At 33.7% G+C, this 21,500-nt stretch overlaps 5 protein-coding genes across 5 annotated transcripts; 3 read left to right on the forward strand and 2 right to left on the reverse strand.

The window, feature by feature from the left end:
• Window positions 1-687: 687 nt before the first annotated feature.
• Window positions 688-3,465, forward strand: LOC106301102 (transmembrane protein 214-like). Its single transcript, XM_013737423.1, has 9 exons — window positions 688-1,261; window positions 1,406-1,543; window positions 1,628-1,822; window positions 1,904-2,041; window positions 2,122-2,240; window positions 2,324-2,456; window positions 2,556-2,685; window positions 2,773-2,999; window positions 3,076-3,465. Exons 1-9 carry the CDS (start codon window positions 791-793, stop codon window positions 3,331-3,333), a joined length of 1,809 nt encoding a protein of 602 aa, XP_013592877.1. The 5' UTR covers window positions 688-790; the 3' UTR covers window positions 3,334-3,465.
• Window positions 3,466-5,591: 2,126 nt separating this feature from the next.
• LOC106298279 (uncharacterized protein At4g22758-like) lies at window positions 5,592-6,617 on the reverse strand. Its single transcript, XM_013734380.1, has 2 exons — window positions 6,038-6,617; window positions 5,592-5,937 (listed from the first exon to the last, which is right to left on the reverse strand). Exons 1-2 carry the CDS (start codon window positions 6,264-6,266, stop codon window positions 5,771-5,773), a joined length of 396 nt encoding a protein of 131 aa, XP_013589834.1. The 5' UTR covers window positions 6,267-6,617; the 3' UTR covers window positions 5,592-5,770.
• Window positions 6,618-11,018: 4,401 nt separating this feature from the next.
• On the reverse strand, window positions 11,019-12,639 carry LOC106298096. Its single transcript, XM_013734190.1, has 4 exons — window positions 12,631-12,639; window positions 11,716-11,796; window positions 11,494-11,616; window positions 11,019-11,171 (listed from the first exon to the last, which is right to left on the reverse strand). The coding sequence occupies exons 1-4, from the start codon at window positions 12,637-12,639 to the stop codon at window positions 11,019-11,021; spliced, it is 366 nt and encodes a 121-aa protein (XP_013589644.1).
• A 4,884-nt stretch (window positions 12,640-17,523) lies between these two features.
• LOC106298538 (protein C2-DOMAIN ABA-RELATED 9) lies at window positions 17,524-19,450 on the forward strand. Its single transcript, XM_013734676.1, has 4 exons — window positions 17,524-17,937; window positions 18,597-18,692; window positions 18,865-19,168; window positions 19,250-19,450. Exons 1-4 carry the CDS (start codon window positions 17,824-17,826, stop codon window positions 19,291-19,293), a joined length of 558 nt encoding a protein of 185 aa, XP_013590130.1. The 5' UTR covers window positions 17,524-17,823; the 3' UTR covers window positions 19,294-19,450.
• Window positions 19,451-19,789: 339 nt separating this feature from the next.
• Window positions 19,790-20,974, forward strand: LOC106298334 (protein C2-DOMAIN ABA-RELATED 7). The gene is made up of 3 exons (XM_013734437.1): window positions 19,790-20,050; window positions 20,350-20,445; window positions 20,535-20,974. Exons 1-3 carry the CDS (start codon window positions 19,940-19,942, stop codon window positions 20,823-20,825), a joined length of 498 nt encoding a protein of 165 aa, XP_013589891.1. The 5' UTR covers window positions 19,790-19,939; the 3' UTR covers window positions 20,826-20,974.
• The last annotated feature ends 526 nt before the right edge of the window (window positions 20,975-21,500 follow it).

The following is a 21,500-nucleotide window of genomic DNA, read 5'->3' on the forward strand; positions in this document are numbered from 1 at the left end:
TATAAAAATTGGCTGAAGCAAAATAAATGGGTTAAGCCCTATAAACTTCAGAACCAATTTTTGGTACATGGTTAGTGCTAACTTGTTAGGTTGAGCTAATATTAACGTCCCTGAGTAATGAACACCAAGAAATCCCTGAGTAATGAACACCAAGAAGTCGTATCTTTACGAGTATTCTTTAGTGCAAGACATTACCCACAACACTTATAATTAGTAGTACACTAATAATAATTGTTTCGCTTTCCTCTACAGACCTTTCTTGGGTTTGGCTATGAGTTGATTTTTGTTACGTAATGAGTGGATCTTCATAGCCAGTGATTTGTCAATGGCTTTATATGCAGCCTCCAATCTTGGGGACACGAAACAATTATGTTAATTTGGTTCGAGCGTAATGAGAGAGTCAAATAACATATGCACCCAAGGAAATTTAATTTGACTGAAAGCAAGATAATAGAGGAAATGATACATTTGATTAGAAAACAAACTACTACACAGTATCGATTGATCAAAATCATATTCACCACATAAGCGCAATCCGGTTTGAGAAATTAACCTTGTTTTAGTCAACTGGTTTTCGACGTGGCAAGAATTACTTTTATTGGCTGATGTGTTTCTCTGTTATTGGTTGAAATACTTATGTCTACGTGGGGACTTCAAATTTTTAGTTCCTCTATAGATTTTCTTCTTCCCCCTTTGGTTCGTCAAACATATCTCCCTGTCTGTTTTTCAAGCCCGAGAGAGAGAGAGACAGAACAGAATCATCTTAAGAAAAAGCGAACAACTTTTAAAAATGGATCAGATCGAATCTGTGGAGTACAACGGCTTCGAGATCTCCAACGGCCACGTCGACCACGGCTGGAAGAAAGTCGTCTACCCGAAACGCAACCGCAAGCAGAAACCCGCCGATCAAACGGCGACTAACGGCGGCAAAAATGCAGCTAACGGCGATAACGTGTTCCGTTCGCTGGAGGAGCAAGCCGAGGATCGGAGGAGACGGATCCTCGCGGCGAAGATGGCTGTTTCGGATTCGGATGAGGACGAGTCGAGATCTAAACGCCGATCCAACGGTTACGGTTTCGACGACAGCGAGGACGAGATCGCGGCGAGGAAGGAGGCGGAGGAGGAGAATGTGAAGGCGGCGGAGGAGGCTAAGAAGAAGAAGGCGAAGGCGAAGAAGGAGAAGAAGCCGAAAGTGTCGCTGCCTGAAGCTGCGGCGAAGATCGATCCGTCGAATCTCGAAGCTTTCCTCATCGAAGCATCGGTAAGTTCATCATCATGCAGTGTTTCTGATCTGAAAACCCCAATTGTAATCAAAACTCGAACTTTTAGTTGAATTATGATCTGAAATCGAAAACCCACAAATCAAAATTCAAACTTTATATTGTTTGGTTTGGTTTGGTGATAGGAATCGTATGCGAGTCAGCCGGAGATTCAGCTGATGAGATTTGCTGATTACTTTGGGAGAGCGCTCTCCGGAGTCTCTTCTGTGCTGTTTCCATGGGTTAAGATGTTCAAGGAGTCTCCTTTGTCCAAACTCATCGATGTAATAAGCTTTACGTGTTTTTTTTTGTATATTGTGATCCATGTCTAGGACCGTAAAAGCTGCTGATACCTTTTATGACAACAGGTTCCGTTGTCTCATGTTCCGGAACCGGTCTACAAAACATCAGTTGATTGGATCAACCAACGTCCTATTGAAGCTCTTGGATCTTTTGTGTTGTGGGCGTTTGATTGTATTCTCACGGATTTGGCAGCACATCAAGTAGGAGGTGCTAAAGGTGGGAAGAAAGGTGCTCAACAGCATACTTCTTCCAAGTCTCAGGTAAATGTTAAAACTTTTTTCTGGATCCTTGATTTAATGGATCTCTCTGATCTTCCTTTGTTCTGTTCGTTTGATGGTTAGGTGGCGATATTTGTTGCATTAGCGATGGTGTTGCGTAGGAAACCTGATGCTTTGACTAATGTATTGCCTACTCTGAGAGAGAATCCTAAGTATCAAGGCCAGGACAAGCTTCCTGTCATCGTTTGGATGATGGCTCAGGTTTGTGTTTATTTGTTGTCTCCTTAGGACCAAAAGTGTCGGAATGATCTTTGTTCTGAGATTTTGTAAAATGTGGACAGGCCTCTCAGGGTGATCTATCCGTAGGGTTGCTTTCATGGGCACACAACTTGTTACCTGTAGCTGGTAGTAAGAACTGCAACCCTCAGTCTAGAGATCTCATCTTGCAGTTGGTTGAGAAGTGAGTCTAATAGTTTTCTTGTGGTCTCCCTTTGCATTATGTTTGACAAATCATCATCTTTTTTATGTTATTTTTGGAATTAGAATTTTGTCGAATCCAAAGGCTAGGACCATACTTGTAAGCAGAGCTGTTAGGAAGGGAGACCGATTGATTCCACCTCCTTCATTTGAGATCTTGGTCCGGCTTACCTTCCCTGCTTCATCCGCAAGAGTCAAGGTAAGTTGTAGTAGTAGTTGAAAATTTTAAAGCAAGAAAGCTTGATTGCGTTTTGTTGATTCTGATCACAAAGCATGGTCTGAACTCTGATGTACACAGGCTACAGAGAGGTTTGAGGCAGTGTATCCCCTGCTGAAGGAAGTGGCTCTTGCCGGTGCACCAGGAAGCAAGGCGATGAAGCAAGTCACACAGCAGATATTCACTTTTGCTCTGAAATTAGCTGGAGAAGGTATTATTAACCAAACCAAGTCTTGAATCCTTGCTTCACTCTCTCTTCTCTAAATAGACACATCTAATGTGTTACTGTTTGTTATAGGAAATCCTGTTTTAGCCAAGGAAGCTACAGCAATCGCTATATGGGCCTTGACCCAAAACGTTGATTGCTGCAAGCTCTGGGACAGTCTCTATAAGGAGAATCTTGAAGCTAGTGTTGCTCTTCTTAAAAGGCTTGTAGAGGAATGGAAGGAGTATTCCCTCAAGCTATCATCATCACCGAGTAATACTGCTGCTCTCAATCGAACTATGAAGAGCTTCAGGCTAAAGGTATTAATGCCTCTAGCTAATGTCACCCTCCATTTGTATGTAATATCAGCTCTGACCTTGCCTTTGATGTTTTTAGAACGAGGAAGCAATCACTGAAGGAAAAGGCAACGGTTCTCTATACAAAGAAGCTGACAAGTCCTGCAAAGTGATTTCAGGGAGACTCTCCCGTGGAAGTGCCTGCCTCAAAGGAACAGCCATTACTGTTGTGGTTTTAGCAGCTGCCGCAGCATTTCTGTCTTCCAACCCTGAGGCTACATCCGAGCTGAAGAGCCTGGTGGACTCATTGGAGCTGCACCAATACTATAACCCAATCATTACAGCTTTTAAAAATTAAGAGAGGAGAGAAACAAAAACAACCTGAGGATGATAGCCAGAGGTTAACTCTGATTGTAGACTGTTTAAATTTGAGTCAAAAGATAATTTTGTTTCTTTTTTGATCAAAAAGATAATTTTGTTTCTTTCCATCTTTTTATTTTTCCATAATGACAATAAAGTTATTTCTGTTTTATTATATGCCTTGAGTAAAAGAGCCTCTGCACAAGTCATTACATTGTGTTCATGAGCCACAAGCATCTTAATAGTCGTAGTCTTCTGGCTTTGCAAATGGGTACTTGAGGTAACCGTTCTTGATAGTGGAAGGGTCTTTTGGTTTGTCCCAAGGATACTTCATAGATGGATCTCTTGGGAACTTTCTGAAGTTGAGAAATGCTGATTGTCATAATGACATATTATGCTTTGTCTTTGTGTTATGATATAGAATTTTAAGATGGGTTGCGTTGATTGTTCGGTAATGTTTGGTAATGAATTTGAGAGGTTTGTGAAGATAGAAATGAAAAATTAGGGATTTAAGAAGATGAAAGAGGATTTTTCGTGTTTAGATTATATTTTTCGTTTTTTTATCAAAACGGTGTAGTTTAGTGATGTAACATATGTTAAACATTAATTAACGAAAAATTAGTTAGAACATTAAAAAAGCTTGGTTAATGATTGTTCAAGATTTTTTCGTGTTTTACTAAGAGTTCATGAATTAAATGGTCTGTTTTAGAATTCAACATTTTTTTGGCTTATTTTCGAAAGTTCAGGATTAAAAAGTCAATTTTCCCGAATAAAAATTCATCCAAACACATTTAAATTTCTATTAGATAAATATATGCTCAGGACAAAACACGTTTCTCCCAGCGGTTGTTGGCGGGTGTGCTTGTGAGTGGAAGGTGTTTCTCTCCTGATTGTTGTTGTCTTTAAAGACCTTTTCGTGAAGTAGTTTTGTCCATGCGGGGAGCAAATGTAACGACATGTGATCTTAGAATATGATGAGATCTTGTGACATTGGTGCGGTGTCTTCCAAAGGCTTGAAAACGGAAAAGTGAAATATGGGCCAGAGGACGGCCCTCTTATATTCATCAGACTATTGTTAGGCTGATTAGGAAAAACAAATCGAGGACTAACCATTATGCTCATGGACTGTAGTTAATTTTTGCATCTATTGATTTTGCAAATGTTTTGTTCAAAATGAGGCCATTCAGCCCATTAAACTTCTAATCGATTTAAGTTTAGAAGCCCTGTAATTTATTGAATCTCTTGTTTATATTTTCCTCCCTTTATCATTGTTTTCCATATATTTTCTAGTTTCCGCACCGAATTTATGCTAATTTTGTCCGCTTTTACAGATCTTAAAAATAGTCAAATACTAATTCGCAACGAATTACAACAACCAACTACAAGTATATACGGAAAAAAGAGAGAAAGAAATGGATAATATATCTATGTAAACAAAAAGGATAAATCGTGTATGGTGAATGTGTCACCGAGAGCTTAGTCATAACACTTTATATGGTGTACACGTGTGCCTTATAAACTATCTCATCGCCATTGCATGTGTAATACTTTGCTGGCCATCTATAGCGAGACAAAAAACATCGTGTGGTTAAAGTTCTGGTAGAAGTATCGCCGTGTTGGATAAGGAGAGGTGGAAAGACGTGGAGGGACTAAATAAATCAGTGCGTCGTTTTCGTGGTATGGAGAAAGAAGGGAAGTGAAGCACGGCAATATTGAATAGAAATACACGAGGAGTTATTAGTAACTTAGTAGAAGATTGGTGTGTATTGATGGTAGGTAGGTAGGTAGGTAATTCATTTGTACTTTTCTTATTTCTTCTGTTGCAAAGTTTCTTTTCCTTTTTTAATCAAACAGATTTTATCACCCTTTTCTTGATTGGACCATGACGTTTCCCCCTACACCACTTGACACTTTACGACAATAACACACACCGAAAGCATACGGTTAAATATTACTCTCTATCATGGGCACAAGTAGTAACACGCTAATCAAGCTCCTCTAGAAGAAATTACTACGTGAATATCTGAAAACGTGTTTTTCGAGACAAATAATACTAAAAAAGTCCACAATTTATGCCTGCAAATTTTCTCAGCTGCACCAACAACTTGCAGAAGGAAGAATCAAATTGACACTTCAAACAAATATAAAACAATTAACCAATCCCAGTTGAAACTAATAGACAAAACCAAGTTTGCTTGTACACACCAACAAAATCTATGTTCATATTCTAATCTGCAAGATAAATGCAAAATCAAGAACGAAAACAAAAATTGAACTTTTTTTATTTCCGTAGAATGAGAGATATAAAAGAGAAAAAGCTTCATCAAATGTCAACTGAAGCTTTTTGACAATTGGAATCAAATCATAAATGCAAAAATAAAAGAACATAAAAACCAATCTTGTCTTGTCTGAAATTAAAAAAAAAAACAAAAGCTTTAATGGGTGGAGACTTTGAGGCTGAAGGACTTGTTGATCCAAGCTTTAAAGCTTCCTCCTTTCCTAGCTCCATTACCTTCCTTAACCACCTTCTTCTCCTCTGGTTTCTTACACAGAGTAAAGCTCCTCGCACCAAGCGACCCAATTGCGTTCCACGCGCTTAAAACTATCACAATTAAAAAAAACCGGTTTAGTAAACCAATTCGATTAGAAAAAATAAAAACAATTCGGATTGATTAAAAAAATTGATTCCGGTTTATTATTACCTTCAGGTCCAACCATGGGACAGTAGAGGAGAAAGTCATTGAAGTCGGATCCGAGGAGAGGGAGACGACCTTCGCGAGCGTAGCACTTGAGAGCAGTGTCGATAACCGAAGCGACGAGATCATCTTCGTAAGCAACGAACCGGATCGGACCGGCGCTACCGAGAACGGTTACGCTGATGAGGATCCGGTTTCCTTTAGCGTTCTTCTTCTGCTTGTTGTAGAGCAACATCTTGAAATAGAGAGAGAGAGATTGAAAATAAACAAAAACGATAGATCCCGAAGCAAAGAGAGAAACACTGGGGGAGAGGATTTGAGAGATTTCACGGGTCGAGGCCGATGCAGCGGAAGTACCAGCCTTGTTTGCAGGAGCCGAAAGAGGATGCAGAGAGGGGGAGGAGGAAGCTCGCCCTTTGGATTGGAAGGGAAAGCGTAAACTCACCGCCGATCGGATTCGTTTCCACCATTCACAAACGATTCCCACACTAAAAAGTTAAAGGACGAGAGCTATAGCGTAATCGAGGAACTTTTCTCTTCTTCTGCGAGTTGTGAAGAATGAATGAATGAATGTGATGGTTGGAGGAGAGAGGGGTATGTATGTTTATAAATAGGTTGGTTTAGGGTTCAGGGTTCTTTTGGGAATTTTCTCGAATTTTGGGGGATTTTCCTTTTCTGTTTCCGTTTTGATGCTTTTTCCTCTTTTTTTTTGTTCACAAAACGTGCGTTTTTTGATTCTTCATCATTGACGTGTTTAATTTCGTTCCGTGTGTACCGAGTATCGATCAGGAGTGCAGTACCGGAGTATTAGTAAACAAAATCGGTTCGTTAATTACATTTGACATTTTAATTTTTTTTAATATTCTTTGTTATGATTTACCTTTGTATTATGTTGATTATGCAATTGATTATTTTGGCTAATCCATGTATTGAATTAATCAGACATCATATGACAGCAGAAAATAGGTCTCTTTCTTATTAAATTTTCGCATTGTTGTTATTATTTCAAATTTGAATTAATGGTATTATTCTTGGAACAAAAACTACGAAACAATTATATTGCAAATAAAATATATTTAGATAATTTATATGTCTAGTATGTTAAATAAATAGTAAAATAATTCAACAGAAGAAACACTTGAACTAAATAGATTTATTTTTAATATAAAACCATAAGTTAACAAATTTACAAAACGTGAAATCCCCTATATATTAATTGAGGAACATTTGAAAAGATGTAACCTTAATTTTATAATAATTAAAAAAGATAATTTGCTTATTTGTCAATCAATTAGATAATTAATTAATCATACGTGTCAGTCTCACATTGAAATTAAAAAACATGTTGGTCCAATTCGATTTTTATATCTCACTAGAAATATTTAATACCAACTATATAATATCATATGATATTAACTAAAACAAGGTGGCTATTTATAATATATTATTTCTTTAAATAAAACCTACGAAATTACCTAATGTGATTATGATATATATAGTAATTAATGATTTTAAATAATGAAGATTTGCTAATAATCGTATTATAATTATATTTGTTTAATTTTAAGCTATTAAAATAAATTAAACAATCACAGTAACTATATAATAAAAATTAAAAAAATTATTTATATATTATATTTTGAATTTTTCAAAGCGAGTATAAATTACTAAAACTGTTAAAATTCTCACATAAACTTTTTTGATCAATGTTTAAATTTTTTCTGTAATAAGATACAATGATAATAAAATCATATAAATAAATAATTTTATTTTAATAGGTGTTTATCTTAATATATATATATATATATATATATATATACTTCATATCGTTTAAATTTAATTATATATCATATACGATAGATAAGATTGATTGTTTTGATTTATTTATTCTAAAATGGTTGCGAATAAACAAGAGCGGTCATTTGATTTATATGTGCAAGCCATTTTATTACATAATAGTAACTGATTTCTTAGTTATTTAATATATAATTATTATTTTATTATTTCATATTATGAAGATATAAAATAATTATTTATTCTGCACAAGGCGCAGATCTTAACCTAAGTATGTATCTATTTAATAATTTTGAATCTTAAATATTTTCTAAATATCAGACCAAAATAAAAGAAAGAAATGAGAATAAACTCAAAAATCAATATTTATATCGAGCAATAACCAAAATGACACAAAAAATGAGAAAAATATCGAAGATAGATAGGATTGACACATGAATGTAAACTTCTCATAACCATAATTAACTTTTAAATTGTTAAATCATGATATAAAACCGAGCTGACATAGTTTTATTGTAACCAAATAGTAGACATGAGATTCTTCGATCTAAACGTTAGGTTTTTGTGCGATAAATAATTTTTTGACCTAAAATATTTATAAAAATGGGATCAGTTCATTAGTAAACAAATTATGTAATTAACAAAAAAAAGTTTTTAAAAAAAATTTTAAAGGCCAAATATATTAATTCGATCAATAATATAAAATTTTTTTCATACGATATTTCTTAAATAATTTTCATATGAATTTACCATGCGCAAGGCGTAGGTCTTATCCTAGTATGGTGATATAAGGGGGAAATTCGAAATACGTTTTCAGAATGTTAAAAGATGATAATAACCAAGCATTTAGTACATTTCATACAGGTATAATACATGGGAGGGATTCTAATTACTATGAAGATGCAAGTTTTATGTATGTATGCGTTTCCAATTACGTCTATAATTGGCAAGTCATTCGAATTGAGCAGTAGCTGTGATTACATGCACGTACTTATACAAATATAGACATGATACGGCAATTTTCTAGAGTGTCTCACTAAAACTTGTCGCAATATAATTACATATTCTAATAAAATATTTACAACACAAACACAACTTGACAATAATCGAGGATCTGGACGGCTATAGCCTGTATAGGGAGCATGATGAAGTTGATTTCTACTGCGACTCTTGTACATATCGAATTCTCTTCTTTTTTGGGTAAAGTTTTAAGTGATATAGATGGTACACAGTCGCCATCGAACTATCGAAGTCGAGTAACATGAAGTGGCACTAGCAAAAGAGCATCACGTGGCATGCTTGGACATTGACCTGAATCCTGATCCTTGCTGCTTTTAGGTTACACCGATACAAACCTCCCCATAGTAATCTTCAAAAAGTTACACGTTTCCTCTACTTAAAACCTAACAATTCATAAAAATCTTAGGAGACAGCATCTATATGGAATATATTTATAATATTCCAGAGCATAAAGTAATAAGTTCGGGTAGAGTTGTAACAAAATTCATCTTTTAGTTGCTGGTGATATTTCTTAGATACACGCAACATCTAACAATATGGTTAAATAGCACCGTCGACAGCTTTACCTTGATTCGTGGCGTATACCAAAATACATTATAATAGGGACTGTTTATTAACGGGAGGGTCGTTTAGTTAATTAACCACATCAGTTTTTTTAGCATGTTTCATGTTTATTCTTCATTATCTTCTAACTTTTTTTCTGCTAAGAATCGTTTCACTTTTAGAAGTGTTGAAATTCAAAATCTTTATCTTAGTCAACACAAAGCAGAAAGCCTATCATTGTCTAACATGAACAAAAGACAAGTTATGTGAGAATAAAATAATAATCTTGTATTAAGAGTGTTAAAAGTCGCTCTTTAACTTAGAATATAATCGACACTAATTAATAATTTATTTAATTTAGGTTAAACGAATAAATTGCCAGACAAACGCGTTAGTCTGAAGCAAAAAAAAAAAAAAAAACAAAGACATGATTATTTAGGAACGGCGGGAGACAAACTCTAAAAGATGTCTAGTCGTTTTGCAACGAGATCTTATCCTATGAAAAGTGCAATCGATTTTCTCATATCATGGTTAAATTATTGGGAAAATTAGAAAAATGAGATATTTTGAAATTTTATTTGAAATAACCGTAACTAGACTTCTGATATTTTGAGCAATTCTGGGTATATTTTATCTTTTTTTTATGAAAAAAATAGTAAATTGAATTTTAAAAATGTTAAAAAATATGAAATTTTTTGAAAACATAAGTATGAAAATATATATGTTTAAAAGTTTTTTTTAAAGTGGAATCATATTTTATTTTATCTTCTAGTTACGGTTAGAATACTCATTCTAGTCATCTACTTAGTTTATAAATCGGATACTAAGTTTTATACATAGATTTATTTTGGGTATACAATGTAAACTAGCATTTCTTATATAATCTAACAAATTTATATTTCGAAAAGTTATAATCAAGAAATGTGTCTTCAGTATACCTACAGCTTGATAACGACATATAACCACAACACAGTGATATACCTTATCTATATTTTGTGCCGTAACATTTTATGTCTTTTACCTTATGTGGCGCTTAAGAAAGAATATGTTTCACATCTACTCTACTGTGTTCTGAGTTAGCTAGGATATATATTCTACGGGAAATCCGAAAAATATGAAAACTTCCATATTCGGTTAAAGATGTTTCCTAAATCTAAATTAAATCTTCCCTAAATATCTCATAGAATATTTTCTCCCACGTTTTTCTCCTTCTCCCATGATCTTTTTCTCTTCTTTTTTTGTGTGTTCTCTCTTCTTCATCCACATAATCATCTCTTCTCTCTATCAATACAACATGGTTCTAATCTATGTTAAATCTGGTGAATGGATGTTCAGTTACAGTGAAGAGTGGAGTTTCGTAGTAGACAAAGAAAGGGGTGGTCGAATGGTAACATTAGAAACTACTAGTCCATTAGAAACTAATACTCTATCTGCAGAGGACAACAAAATAGAGACGCACTCTTTTGAACAGTGTAGAAGACTTTCATTTATTAGATTGGGAAAGATGATGAATGTAATTTCAGAGATTTTTGTCAAAAAAATAATAATAATCAATATTGTTGAGATCAATTCACAATGTAAGATGAGATCACCAAATAATATCTTCATTATATTCTGCTTCATCTTGAATTTAATATTCAAGATCAGCTCCGCCATAGAACTCGTCCTCTCCTCCATTAGCTTCTTCAGTACTGTAATCCTTGTTCCAGGCTAGTTTATCTTCTTCTGGTGCATCTTCTTCAGAACCCTCAAGTTCCAAAAGGCATTCTTTTTTGCTGCTTTGCTGTTAATTTTTCACTTGGTCACCAACAACAACTCGTTCTCCAACTTAGTCATCTTTGGAGAGTTCTCCTACACATAAGTGAATACACATAAGAGATTACACAAAGAAACAAGAGGCTAGATAATGTGACAGATAATGCTAGAGAGACGGGGGTAAACTTACATCATCAAATAGCTTATCCAAGACATCCAAATTGATATATGCACTAAGTCTTTGTACACAAGAAGACACAAGAAATTTAGCTACAGATGAAAAACTAAAGAAGATCCAAAGATATATCAAATTATAACAGAAAACGAGCTGGAGGAAGAGTAGCACTGACCTTTTTCTTTTCGCTTTCTGCATTGCTTAAGGTTGTGGTTGCAAAATTTTTCTTACTAGGAGGAGAATCAGTCTTACTAATAGGATCTTTCTTTTTCACTGATGTAGGTTTCCTCTGCATTCCCTGATAATCGATAGAAAATGTAAGTATCATTAACAAGAACGTCAACATAACAGTTAGCAGAAATCAAGAAGATCAAAGACATGATGAAAGCAAACATACCATTTTGTACTCAGGGTTCATCATCTCCCACGCCATCTTCATCATAAGGGATTCTTTTGTAGTATTCAGATAATCAACAACCTGATGAGCAACAATAAACCATAAAAAGTCGGAACAATAGACACAGCCGAAGACAAAACACAAGACAATCACTTTTGCCTAAGTTTATATGGTCGGAGAACCAATGCGTGATGAGACTTACATGTGTAAAAATAGGCGTGATTTGTCACATTCCAGGAACCAATTGTTGTGTTTACAGAGACGAGATTAGAGATTACCGGCAGATAAAACACCGACGAAGAATATGGCTTCTCTCCGTTGAACCCTAAATCACCATGGAAGAGAGCCACGACTCTGCGGCTGAGAAGACAAGAAGAAAAATAAATTAAGGCATAGGGGTGGCCACGTCTCCCTTTTGTCTATTTTAATTTTTTTTTTATTTTTAACTTTTTAATATTTTAACTTTTAAAATCAATTACGAAAATTACAATTTATAATAATAATTCAAAATTAAGGGTAGTATGATATTTACAGAAATTAAAATCATAATTTCTTAAAACATCTTCTACAAATTCTATTGTGACAAATCAAAGTTTAAAGTGTCTCATTTTTCTTCATTTTTCTAATTTTTTCTAAATTTTTCTAAATTATATGCGTAGGTAAATGGAATTAATATGGAAACAGAATCAGGTGCAGATAGCACATTATATGGGCCATGATCTTTGAATGGTACAGAGCCAATAAGCCAAGCGAAAAGTTTATGACTAAAGATTGTCAGATTGAGAGAGCACATGACTGACGGATAGGACCAAAACCAACGAAGCATAGATAAAGACCGATGTCATAAGTTACAGCTATCAGTCTCATCTCCATGCATTATGATCGATCTATGTATATCACCTAACTTTTTATCACCTCTTCCATGTCTTATCCTGAGCCGCTCATTGTCGTCCCACTACAATGATTGTATATATGATTTAACGCGTAGTATCTGGCAAAATTATATCATATCTTTGAAATTTATTACAGAGAAGTAGATCTTGATCCAATCCTGAATTCAAAAAAGGAAACTAAATCTTGGTTACACCGAGAAACATATGTTTGATATACGTCATAAATGTGCATGTGTTAATATGCAACCGATAAATACTTCAGAAACATATTTCGATTTATATATATATATATATATATATATATCCATCTTGTTTTATTACCAAAGTTATATCCATCTTGTTGGCTCAGTCTGCTGAATTTATTTAGGTTATATCCATGTCCACACTAAATGATCTTGGCATCTTGCTCGTTCAAGTCATATCAAACTCATGTTTCTCTCTCTAGTTAATCCAATTGTTTGTGCATATGCCCCACCTAGTGTTTGTTGATTTGAGATAATTTTTTGGATTTTCACCAATTCTTATGTTTGGTGTATATGTTAGCACATTGTATAATTTCAAGTGTCAAAGTGGTTTTATATAATTTTTTGTTAGCAAAAAGTGGTTTTATATATGCATCTAAATTAGTACATCTAAATTAATTAGTTTGTGGACTTAGATGCAAGATGTATGCACTTATATGAAAAAATCAATGCAAGATGTATGCACTTATATGAAAAAATCATTCATATTGATTAGATTTTTTTTTTGCTTATGGAATAAATTTATTTTAGTTATAATAGTATTTTTTATAGTAGTATTTTACATGCATTCCGACTAGAAAAGAAAGCATATATGCATCTAATACATGATGTGAGACTTGGGAGTAGATGATCTGGCCAAGTAGCTAAAAATCTTTTATTTTTGAACCAAGTAGCTAAAAATCGTCCATGTCATTCCTAATTTAACTGGCTTCAAACCTGTATACGAAATTTATGCATTTACGATAGTAAGACCTTGTGATCATTACATTAGCCTAAATGACAAAAACGAAAAAAAAATCTACATGTACATGTAAGTTAGAAAGCATCTATTCTATTAAAAGAGAATCACTCTAAAAAATCTACTTATACAAGGTTGTTAGACCCTTTCACTAGACTATTAATATTTTGGTCTTATCTTAAATTTATACTAACAATATATTACCAGATATTTCTTTAACAATGATTTAATCAATTTAATAGGTGATATAACTAGATTTCCTAAATTTTCTAAGATATGCCTTAAATACAATTTTTTAAATTTTTGTGACATGAATCAAAGCCATTTGTGATATTTATATATTTGCCGATCATATCTACAATATTGCCTAAAAGATAATTAGCTATATATTAATTAATAATAAATAATACTCATTTCTTTCATGTAAACAAAATATTGTGAGATTCACGAATGGACTATCATTATTTAAACACATGACATATAGACTATGCAATCAGAAAATATTTACTTACGGTTTTAACAATTTATGGTTCATGACTCACATAGTTTTGACTGGTAAAGCTAAAAATACACATACCAGACACATATCAGACTTACTGAATACACAAGTTTAACAATATTGATTTTTTTATTTGTATATAGTCCATGGAGTTTATATTAAAATGATTTACAGTTATATATTTGTCAATCTTAGAGCAGTGTCCCTAAATGTGTATATATGTAGAGGGATAATCCTAAACTCTAAATCCTGAAAATAATAAATATATATACTGGTGTATAAAATATATGGTCAGTGAAATTTTGTCTACCTTAATATATTTACAAGATGGTTCAACTAATTCCCTTTTATAAAATGGTTCAAACAATATAGGTTCGTTAATACTTTACATCCACGCAAGGTGCAAAACCGCTATAACAATCACAAATGTTTTCATCTGTTCAATAGTATAGATATTCTTAATACTGAAAAATGTGAATCACTCAAAATTGTGAATAAAAATGTGAATTATTAATACTGAAAAAAACTGAATCACTCAAATATTCTTATAAGAAATATTTAAATTTATCTGAATTATCTGATATTTCATCCAAAAATAAAAATATGACTTTTACCTGAATTATTTAAGATTATGCTTAAAGCGAAAACCAAACCAGAACCGAATTGAACTCAAGATTTTAACAGGTTTTTAAAATTGGTATCTAAAACAAACTAAAAACCAAAACAACTAATCTGAAACCAAACTCAAACTTATAAATAACTAAACAGTTCCTATATTTTTTGAATAAAAAAATCAAAAATCAAAAATCGACTCGAAACCGAACTAAAACATTAAAAAGAACTGAATCGAAATCGAACGCGTAGCTTTAAACATATTAGTGAACTAACAAACAATAAGTTTATCAATAAAAAAAATCAAAATCTAGTTTGTACGTTAATAGAAAACATTATACACCAGTCGAAGAAACGGCCAAATTTTGAATTTTCCTTCAGTCAAAGACAAGGGGTGGCGGGCATATAGAATATACCTTTTATTATACTAAACAACAGATCATTTACAAATTGAACAACATATTCGAAATTAATATCATCCATAGAAATAAACAATGTGACAGCTTATGATTTAATTTCAAACGTACGATAAGGAAGAATACAACAAATTAAATTAAAATAAAATAGGAAACGGCTTCTCTTTAATTATTGTCCAGCCACTCTGTGTCTGTTCAGTTAGCCACTAGCCAGATTCCCCAATTTCATCATGTCCATTGATTTCAACACACACTTCTAGATTCAAAGGTACGTAGGTCCTTTCATTTCAGCATGTCACACGTTATTTCAGTATATATAATATATCGTACCATTTCCTCCATAATATACAATAATATCTTGCATTCAAATGTCAGACGCATCTATTATCAATAATATTTCTGGGGTTTGCAGTGAATTATTTTTATAATTTCTAATATACAAATACAATAGGAAAACATATCTAATAGTAGTACACATCAGACTGAATGTTTATAGCTTGGTAGTGATTTTTTTACTATAATTTAACCACCATAGCTTAATTTATTTAAAAAAAAACATTTACGTCAGAAGTTTGACTGAAAATTTATTAATTATACACCAGAAATTTGTGTGTTTAAAATCCTGTAAAATCGTTTCATCTAACATTTATACAGACTAACTGAAAGAATTATAAAAAACCATCGGTACAGTATATACCGTTATATACGAATTTTCATAAAACAATTCATAATGATATAATTAAAACCATTAAATATAAAATTTCAGATATAATACTTTTTACCAATAGGCAGATACAAATTTCATATAACACTCCATGAGCCCGCCTGAGCAGTGGCAGAAGTAGAAAAAAAATCAGTGACGAATCCAGAACAACTATTAGACGGAGGCACATTAATAAATATATTCAATAATATAAATGTAATAAATAAATATATAATAAAATATTAATTATAAATTTAATCATTTATAAACTGTAACAAATAATAAACATATTTTTTAATCCATGATATCTCTTACAAAATAGTTTTCATTTTGCTAAATACAAATGTTATTATGCACAAGAATATATTGTTGCAGAAAAAAAAATTAAAATATATAGAAAAGTTGTCTTCAAGTTTTATATATATATAACAATATGATACACATAACTTGTTATGGTCCTTATATTATAAAGAAATGAACTCTAGAATATTAAATTAAAATGAATGAATTATTTTTATTATTTGAATATCAATTAGTTTTATTTGTTTGTTAGCGGCAATTGTGAATGTCTACAATTAAAATAGTGGGCTTAATATATGATTCAGAAAATATTGAAATCTAAGATGATAATATTAAAAAAGACAAATAAACAAAACAAAAAAAATATGTTAACAAGGAAAAGAAATTGTTGACAAAAAAAAATTATATTAATAATAAAACAAAAATGGAAAGCTTTTAATACCAATTAAGAATTACTGATACAGTAAAAGTGGACGTGTCAGAAAACCATTAATTGTATAGCAAGATAGTGAAAACAAACAAAAAGAAAACATACACTATGAGTTTTGACTTAGTACGGCTTGGCTTAAGCGGAGGTATCTTTACCAATTTCTCTACAAAATCCAAACGTCTCTTAATAACCAAATGTTTTTATAAAGTAGTTGGGGGCACGTGCCCCCGTTGCTATCACTGTAGATCCGCCCCTGAAAAGAATCTACCAGGGTCAATATCTACATATGTAAAATTACTCAACTAATGAAGGGGGTCAGACCATCAGAATTTAAACAATTAATCAAAATATATAACAATTATATGCATATATTAGATCAATTTCGAAATTTGACAGGGGTCAACTGACCCATGTGATCTTTCATTGGCTCCGCCAGTATGCCTGGGATATCCCTAAGGTAAACAAAAAGAAACAGAAAAGAAAGAAAGAAAAAAAAATTGTTTATGTACTATTTTTTTATAATCGTTAGTAAAATAATAAACCAGTATTTAAATTTGAAAACTTTGTTCATTAGTATTTTTTTGTTTATAACGCTGATTTATTATGACATTACATTTATGAGAAAGATTATATAAACGATTCGACAACCGACAATACTACCTGCCTTATGAAATATGAAGATCTACGTATAACTGTATCATCTGAGAAGATTCATTCCTGACCAGATTTATTTGCACAATGTTAAAGATTCTTTGTAAACTTTTTTTTGTAGTCTGCATTAATAAATCGATCTGGATATAGAAGCCTTTAAACTTTAATCATTAGGCCACGGTGCTTCCACATTGCTCATTGGTATTGTAGACGATAAAAAGCCAAATGGGGGTAGAAAGAGTTGCAAAACGAACTTGTTCATAGTTACTGGATAATAATTTAAACGTATAGAAAATATAGGGACCAAACTCAAAAACAAAAAACAAAAAAGTATACGTGTGAGAAATGCGAAAGAAGGAAGAAGAACCCTAAAGAAAGTAAAGGAGCAGCGATGAAATCGGTTAGGCGAAATCTGCGGAATGGAGCTGTCGATACTGTTTTTGGAACTCCGCGTCGATGTTCCTCGTCAAAACTCTTATCTCCTTCAGATCGTTTCCGGTTTTTATAAATCAGATCAAAAAACCCTTTAATTTGGGTTTGAGAGAGTCCCGTGTTAATCTTCCATTATCTCCGACTTGGGTTTTCGCTTTAATCGGATAAAGTCTAAACCTTTCTCGCAAACGATGGAAGATAAACCTCTGGGGATTCTTAGGGTTCATGTCAAAAGAGGGATCAATCTCGCCATTCGCGATTCCACCAGCAGTGATCCTTATGTTGTTGTCACGCTGGGCAATCAGGTTTGTTGCTTTTAATCAAATCTTATTGCTTTATGATTTTTCGTATATATGGATTTTAATCGAAATGTAGGTTTATTAGAGTAAATGTGAATTTTTTGTTGAGAAAGGATTGGCCCTTTTTAGAGCATTGGATGTAAGAGTTTAATTAAATGTAGGGTTTATAGAGGTAAGTATATAGGCACATGGAGGAGCCACAAATGTGATGGACTGATTCACCACATGTGACGGTTCTGGTGGCCACCATGTGATGTGAGAAAGATTTCAGTTTGATCTTCGTTTGTGTTGTTTTCTTCTTTGCTAAACAACAAACTACAGTACATAGTTTGGTTGAAGGGTCAATCTCTTTTAACTGATAGCACTTGTTGTTACATGTCTAGTCTATTAATCTTCTTAGTACATTATCTTTTGTTCAATGGTCACCTCCAAAGCTAGTTAACGTTAGTCTCATTGCAAATGATAATTGTGATTTTTATCACTTAATCTTGTTGGAGGGTCGGTCACTGGTGGGGAAATTAACGGTAATCAAATAAAAAGATATATTCTCAGTTTAAAATGAAATAAAAGGAGACATGATTGGTTGTGTCAATGAGTTTTGGCATTTTTTTTTTTTTTTTTTTCCATGTAGTCTTGAAACTGACTTTTCTTGGTTGTTCCTTCAGAAACTGAAGACGCGTGTGATCAATAGTAATTGTAATCCAGTGTGGAACGAACAACTGACCCTTTCCATCAAAGATGTGAATGACCCTATCCGTCTGGTAAGCTCTCACGTCTGTGTTTTTGTGTTCACTTCCATCTACACAAGAATTTTAATTTGTCTGCAAGCTGTTTACTTGGGGTAGACTCCACTCTAAGCCTTAGCTATTAGCTTCACATAAGGAATGCTCCATGGTCTTTTTGGCTCATATTAAGCTCTGTTTGTTTATGCAGACAGTGTATGATAAAGACAGATTCTCGGGAGATGACAAAATGGGTGATGCGGAAATAGACATGAGGACTTTCTTAGAAGCGCATCAGATGGAGTTAGATTTTCAAAAACTCCCAAATGGTTGTGCGATCAAGAGGATCCGTCCAGGGAGGACCAACTGTTTGGCTGAAGAGAGCAGCATCACCTGGAGCAATGGGAAGATCAAACAAGACATGATTCTTAGACTTAGGAACGTGGAGTGTGGGGAACTGGAGATTATGCTTGAGTGGACTGATGGTCCTGGCTGCAAGGGTCTTGGACGCGAAGGTAATGTTAAACATCAATCCTCTGTTTTCTAAATTGTGAATAATTATAGTTTTCTGAAATGTTGAGCATTGGTTGTCTTAGGATCTAAGAAGACACCATGGATGCCAACTAAACGATTGGACTAAAGTGCAGAAATGTTGAAGAGAGATTGTGCATGGAAAGACGAGTTTGTCTTTTCGTCTCTTTTGATTATTATGACAGAAGACTCTGCTTTGTGTCTTTAGTTGTACAAGTCGAATACTCGAACCCAACCCTTAATATATATATATTTGTATCTGTTTCTACTACTGAAGAAATAAATCAAAACCTGAATTTCTAGAATCTCTCCAAGTGTGTCTTTGGCTTTGCCAAACAATAATTAGATTCTTTGTTTTACTTTTGAAGTGTAATGAAGATGTATAGTGCTGCAGGAAACACAAAAAGGTCAACGATGTTAACTCTCCTCCTGTCCTCCGCTGTCCAAGAATCTAAAAGATATTTATTACCAAAGTTGTTCGTGAGAGTAACGCGTTGATGAGAGTAATAAGAAACCTTTTTTAATTACTAGAATATTATTTGATATTTATTTATTTGTTGTTACTTTTCTCGTTCCTTCGTCCATTGATAAGCCAAATATAAAGTGGTCTCTCGTTGAATTTGGGCCGGTCATATTTTAAGGAATATAAGAAACGTACAAGAGTCGGATACTAGAGGGACATCGATCGTTGTCTGTTTTCACAAGAAAAAAAACAGAGAAACTTTGTTTGGAGAGAACAGAGGAAGAGGTTGAAGATGGAGGAGCTTGCAGGGCTTCTGAGGATCCGAGTGAAGAAAGGGATCAATCTCGCTAGACGTGACTCTCTAAGCAGCGATCCTTTTGTTGTCATAACCATGGGAACACAGGTCTCTTCTCTCATCCGGTTCGGTCTTCTTGGTTTCTTGATCGGTTTTGATGTTTCTGTCTAGGGTTCTTGAGATATATTTCTATTATTACTCTTTTCCAAGATGGAAAGATCGGAGAATCCACCTCTAAGAAACATGTTAGATTTCAATTTCTAGTCATTTATGGAAAAAAATAATAAATAGCGTTAGTATTTGATTTTTGATAGATTCAAACGGTTACAAGGGAGGAAGAGTATGTTGGGAATTTTTATCTTGCATGCAATCTTAACCAAAGTTTATAAAACGTTGAACCGCACCAGAAACTGAAGGGTCGTACTGTGGAAAACAACTGCAACCCTGAGTGGAACGAGGAGTTGACACTTGCGCTCAAACACCCCAATGAACCTGTGACTCTGGTGAGTAGATTTAATAGGATCTTGTCCTTTAGATCCATCAAAGTGGGATACTACTCTTAACTGTGGATTTTGGATGATTATGAGTGCAGATAGTGTATGATAAAGATACATTTACATCGCACGACAAGATGGGAGATGCAAAGATCGACATCAAGCCGTTCCTAGAGGTTCATAAACTGGGTTTGCAAGAACTTCCAGATGGGACAGTGATCAAGAGAGTTTTGCCCACCAAAGAAAACTGCTTGTCTGAAGAGAGCAGAATCGTCTACCATAATGGCAAGATCGTTCAGGACATGATTCTGGTGTTGAGGAATGTTGAATGCGGTGAAGTCGAGATTCAGCTGGAGTGGATAGAAATTCCAGGTGGTAGAGGACTCTAAGAAACACATGAAATGTTTTGATGTTTCCTACTGTATTTATCTGTGTGTGTGTGTGTGTTTGTAATAAAAGCCACAGGTTCTGTAATAAAATCACACTTTGTTTAACGTAGCATAAGAATTAGCTCATGCACACTGAATTTCAAAAACAACTGAGCATGTTTGAGGTCTTGTTGGATGGTGTGATAGACGACAAGAGTATATATACATTTCTAGCATCTACCAAAAATGTATGTGCAGGGTTGTTGATTTTAATTGAAGATTTGTGTATTGTTGCACCAAACATTTTTTTTGGATTTAATTGCAATGCAATGACTTGTTTATAACCGTGTAAACTTATTTTGTTTCCGAACACATGTTAGATATTCTCAATTGTCAGAACAAAGAGCTATCAAGATCTTATCACCAAAGAGAATCAATCCATCAGCGTAAGCAAAACAGACTACTTACGTTGTTTGTAATGGGTTATGGAAGTATTTGGTTTTGCATTATTTAACCGAAACCATTTTTTGTTTCCCGCGAGTTTTCTACTTGGTTACATAAAAGAGAATATGCTGTTGTTGTTATGCTTATGCAGATGATGAAGAAAAAACAAAGAAAAATCTAATAAGCTTGGAAGTTTGCTTTGCAGATATTTTTGGTAAACATGTGAAACTGGAGAGATATTCAAACGTAAGG

The sequence above is a fragment of the Brassica oleracea genome, chromosome C6 (assembly GCF_000695525.1).
Source record: "Brassica oleracea var. oleracea cultivar TO1000 chromosome C6, BOL, whole genome shotgun sequence".
Taxonomy (NCBI): Eukaryota; Viridiplantae; Streptophyta; class Magnoliopsida; order Brassicales; family Brassicaceae; genus Brassica; species Brassica oleracea.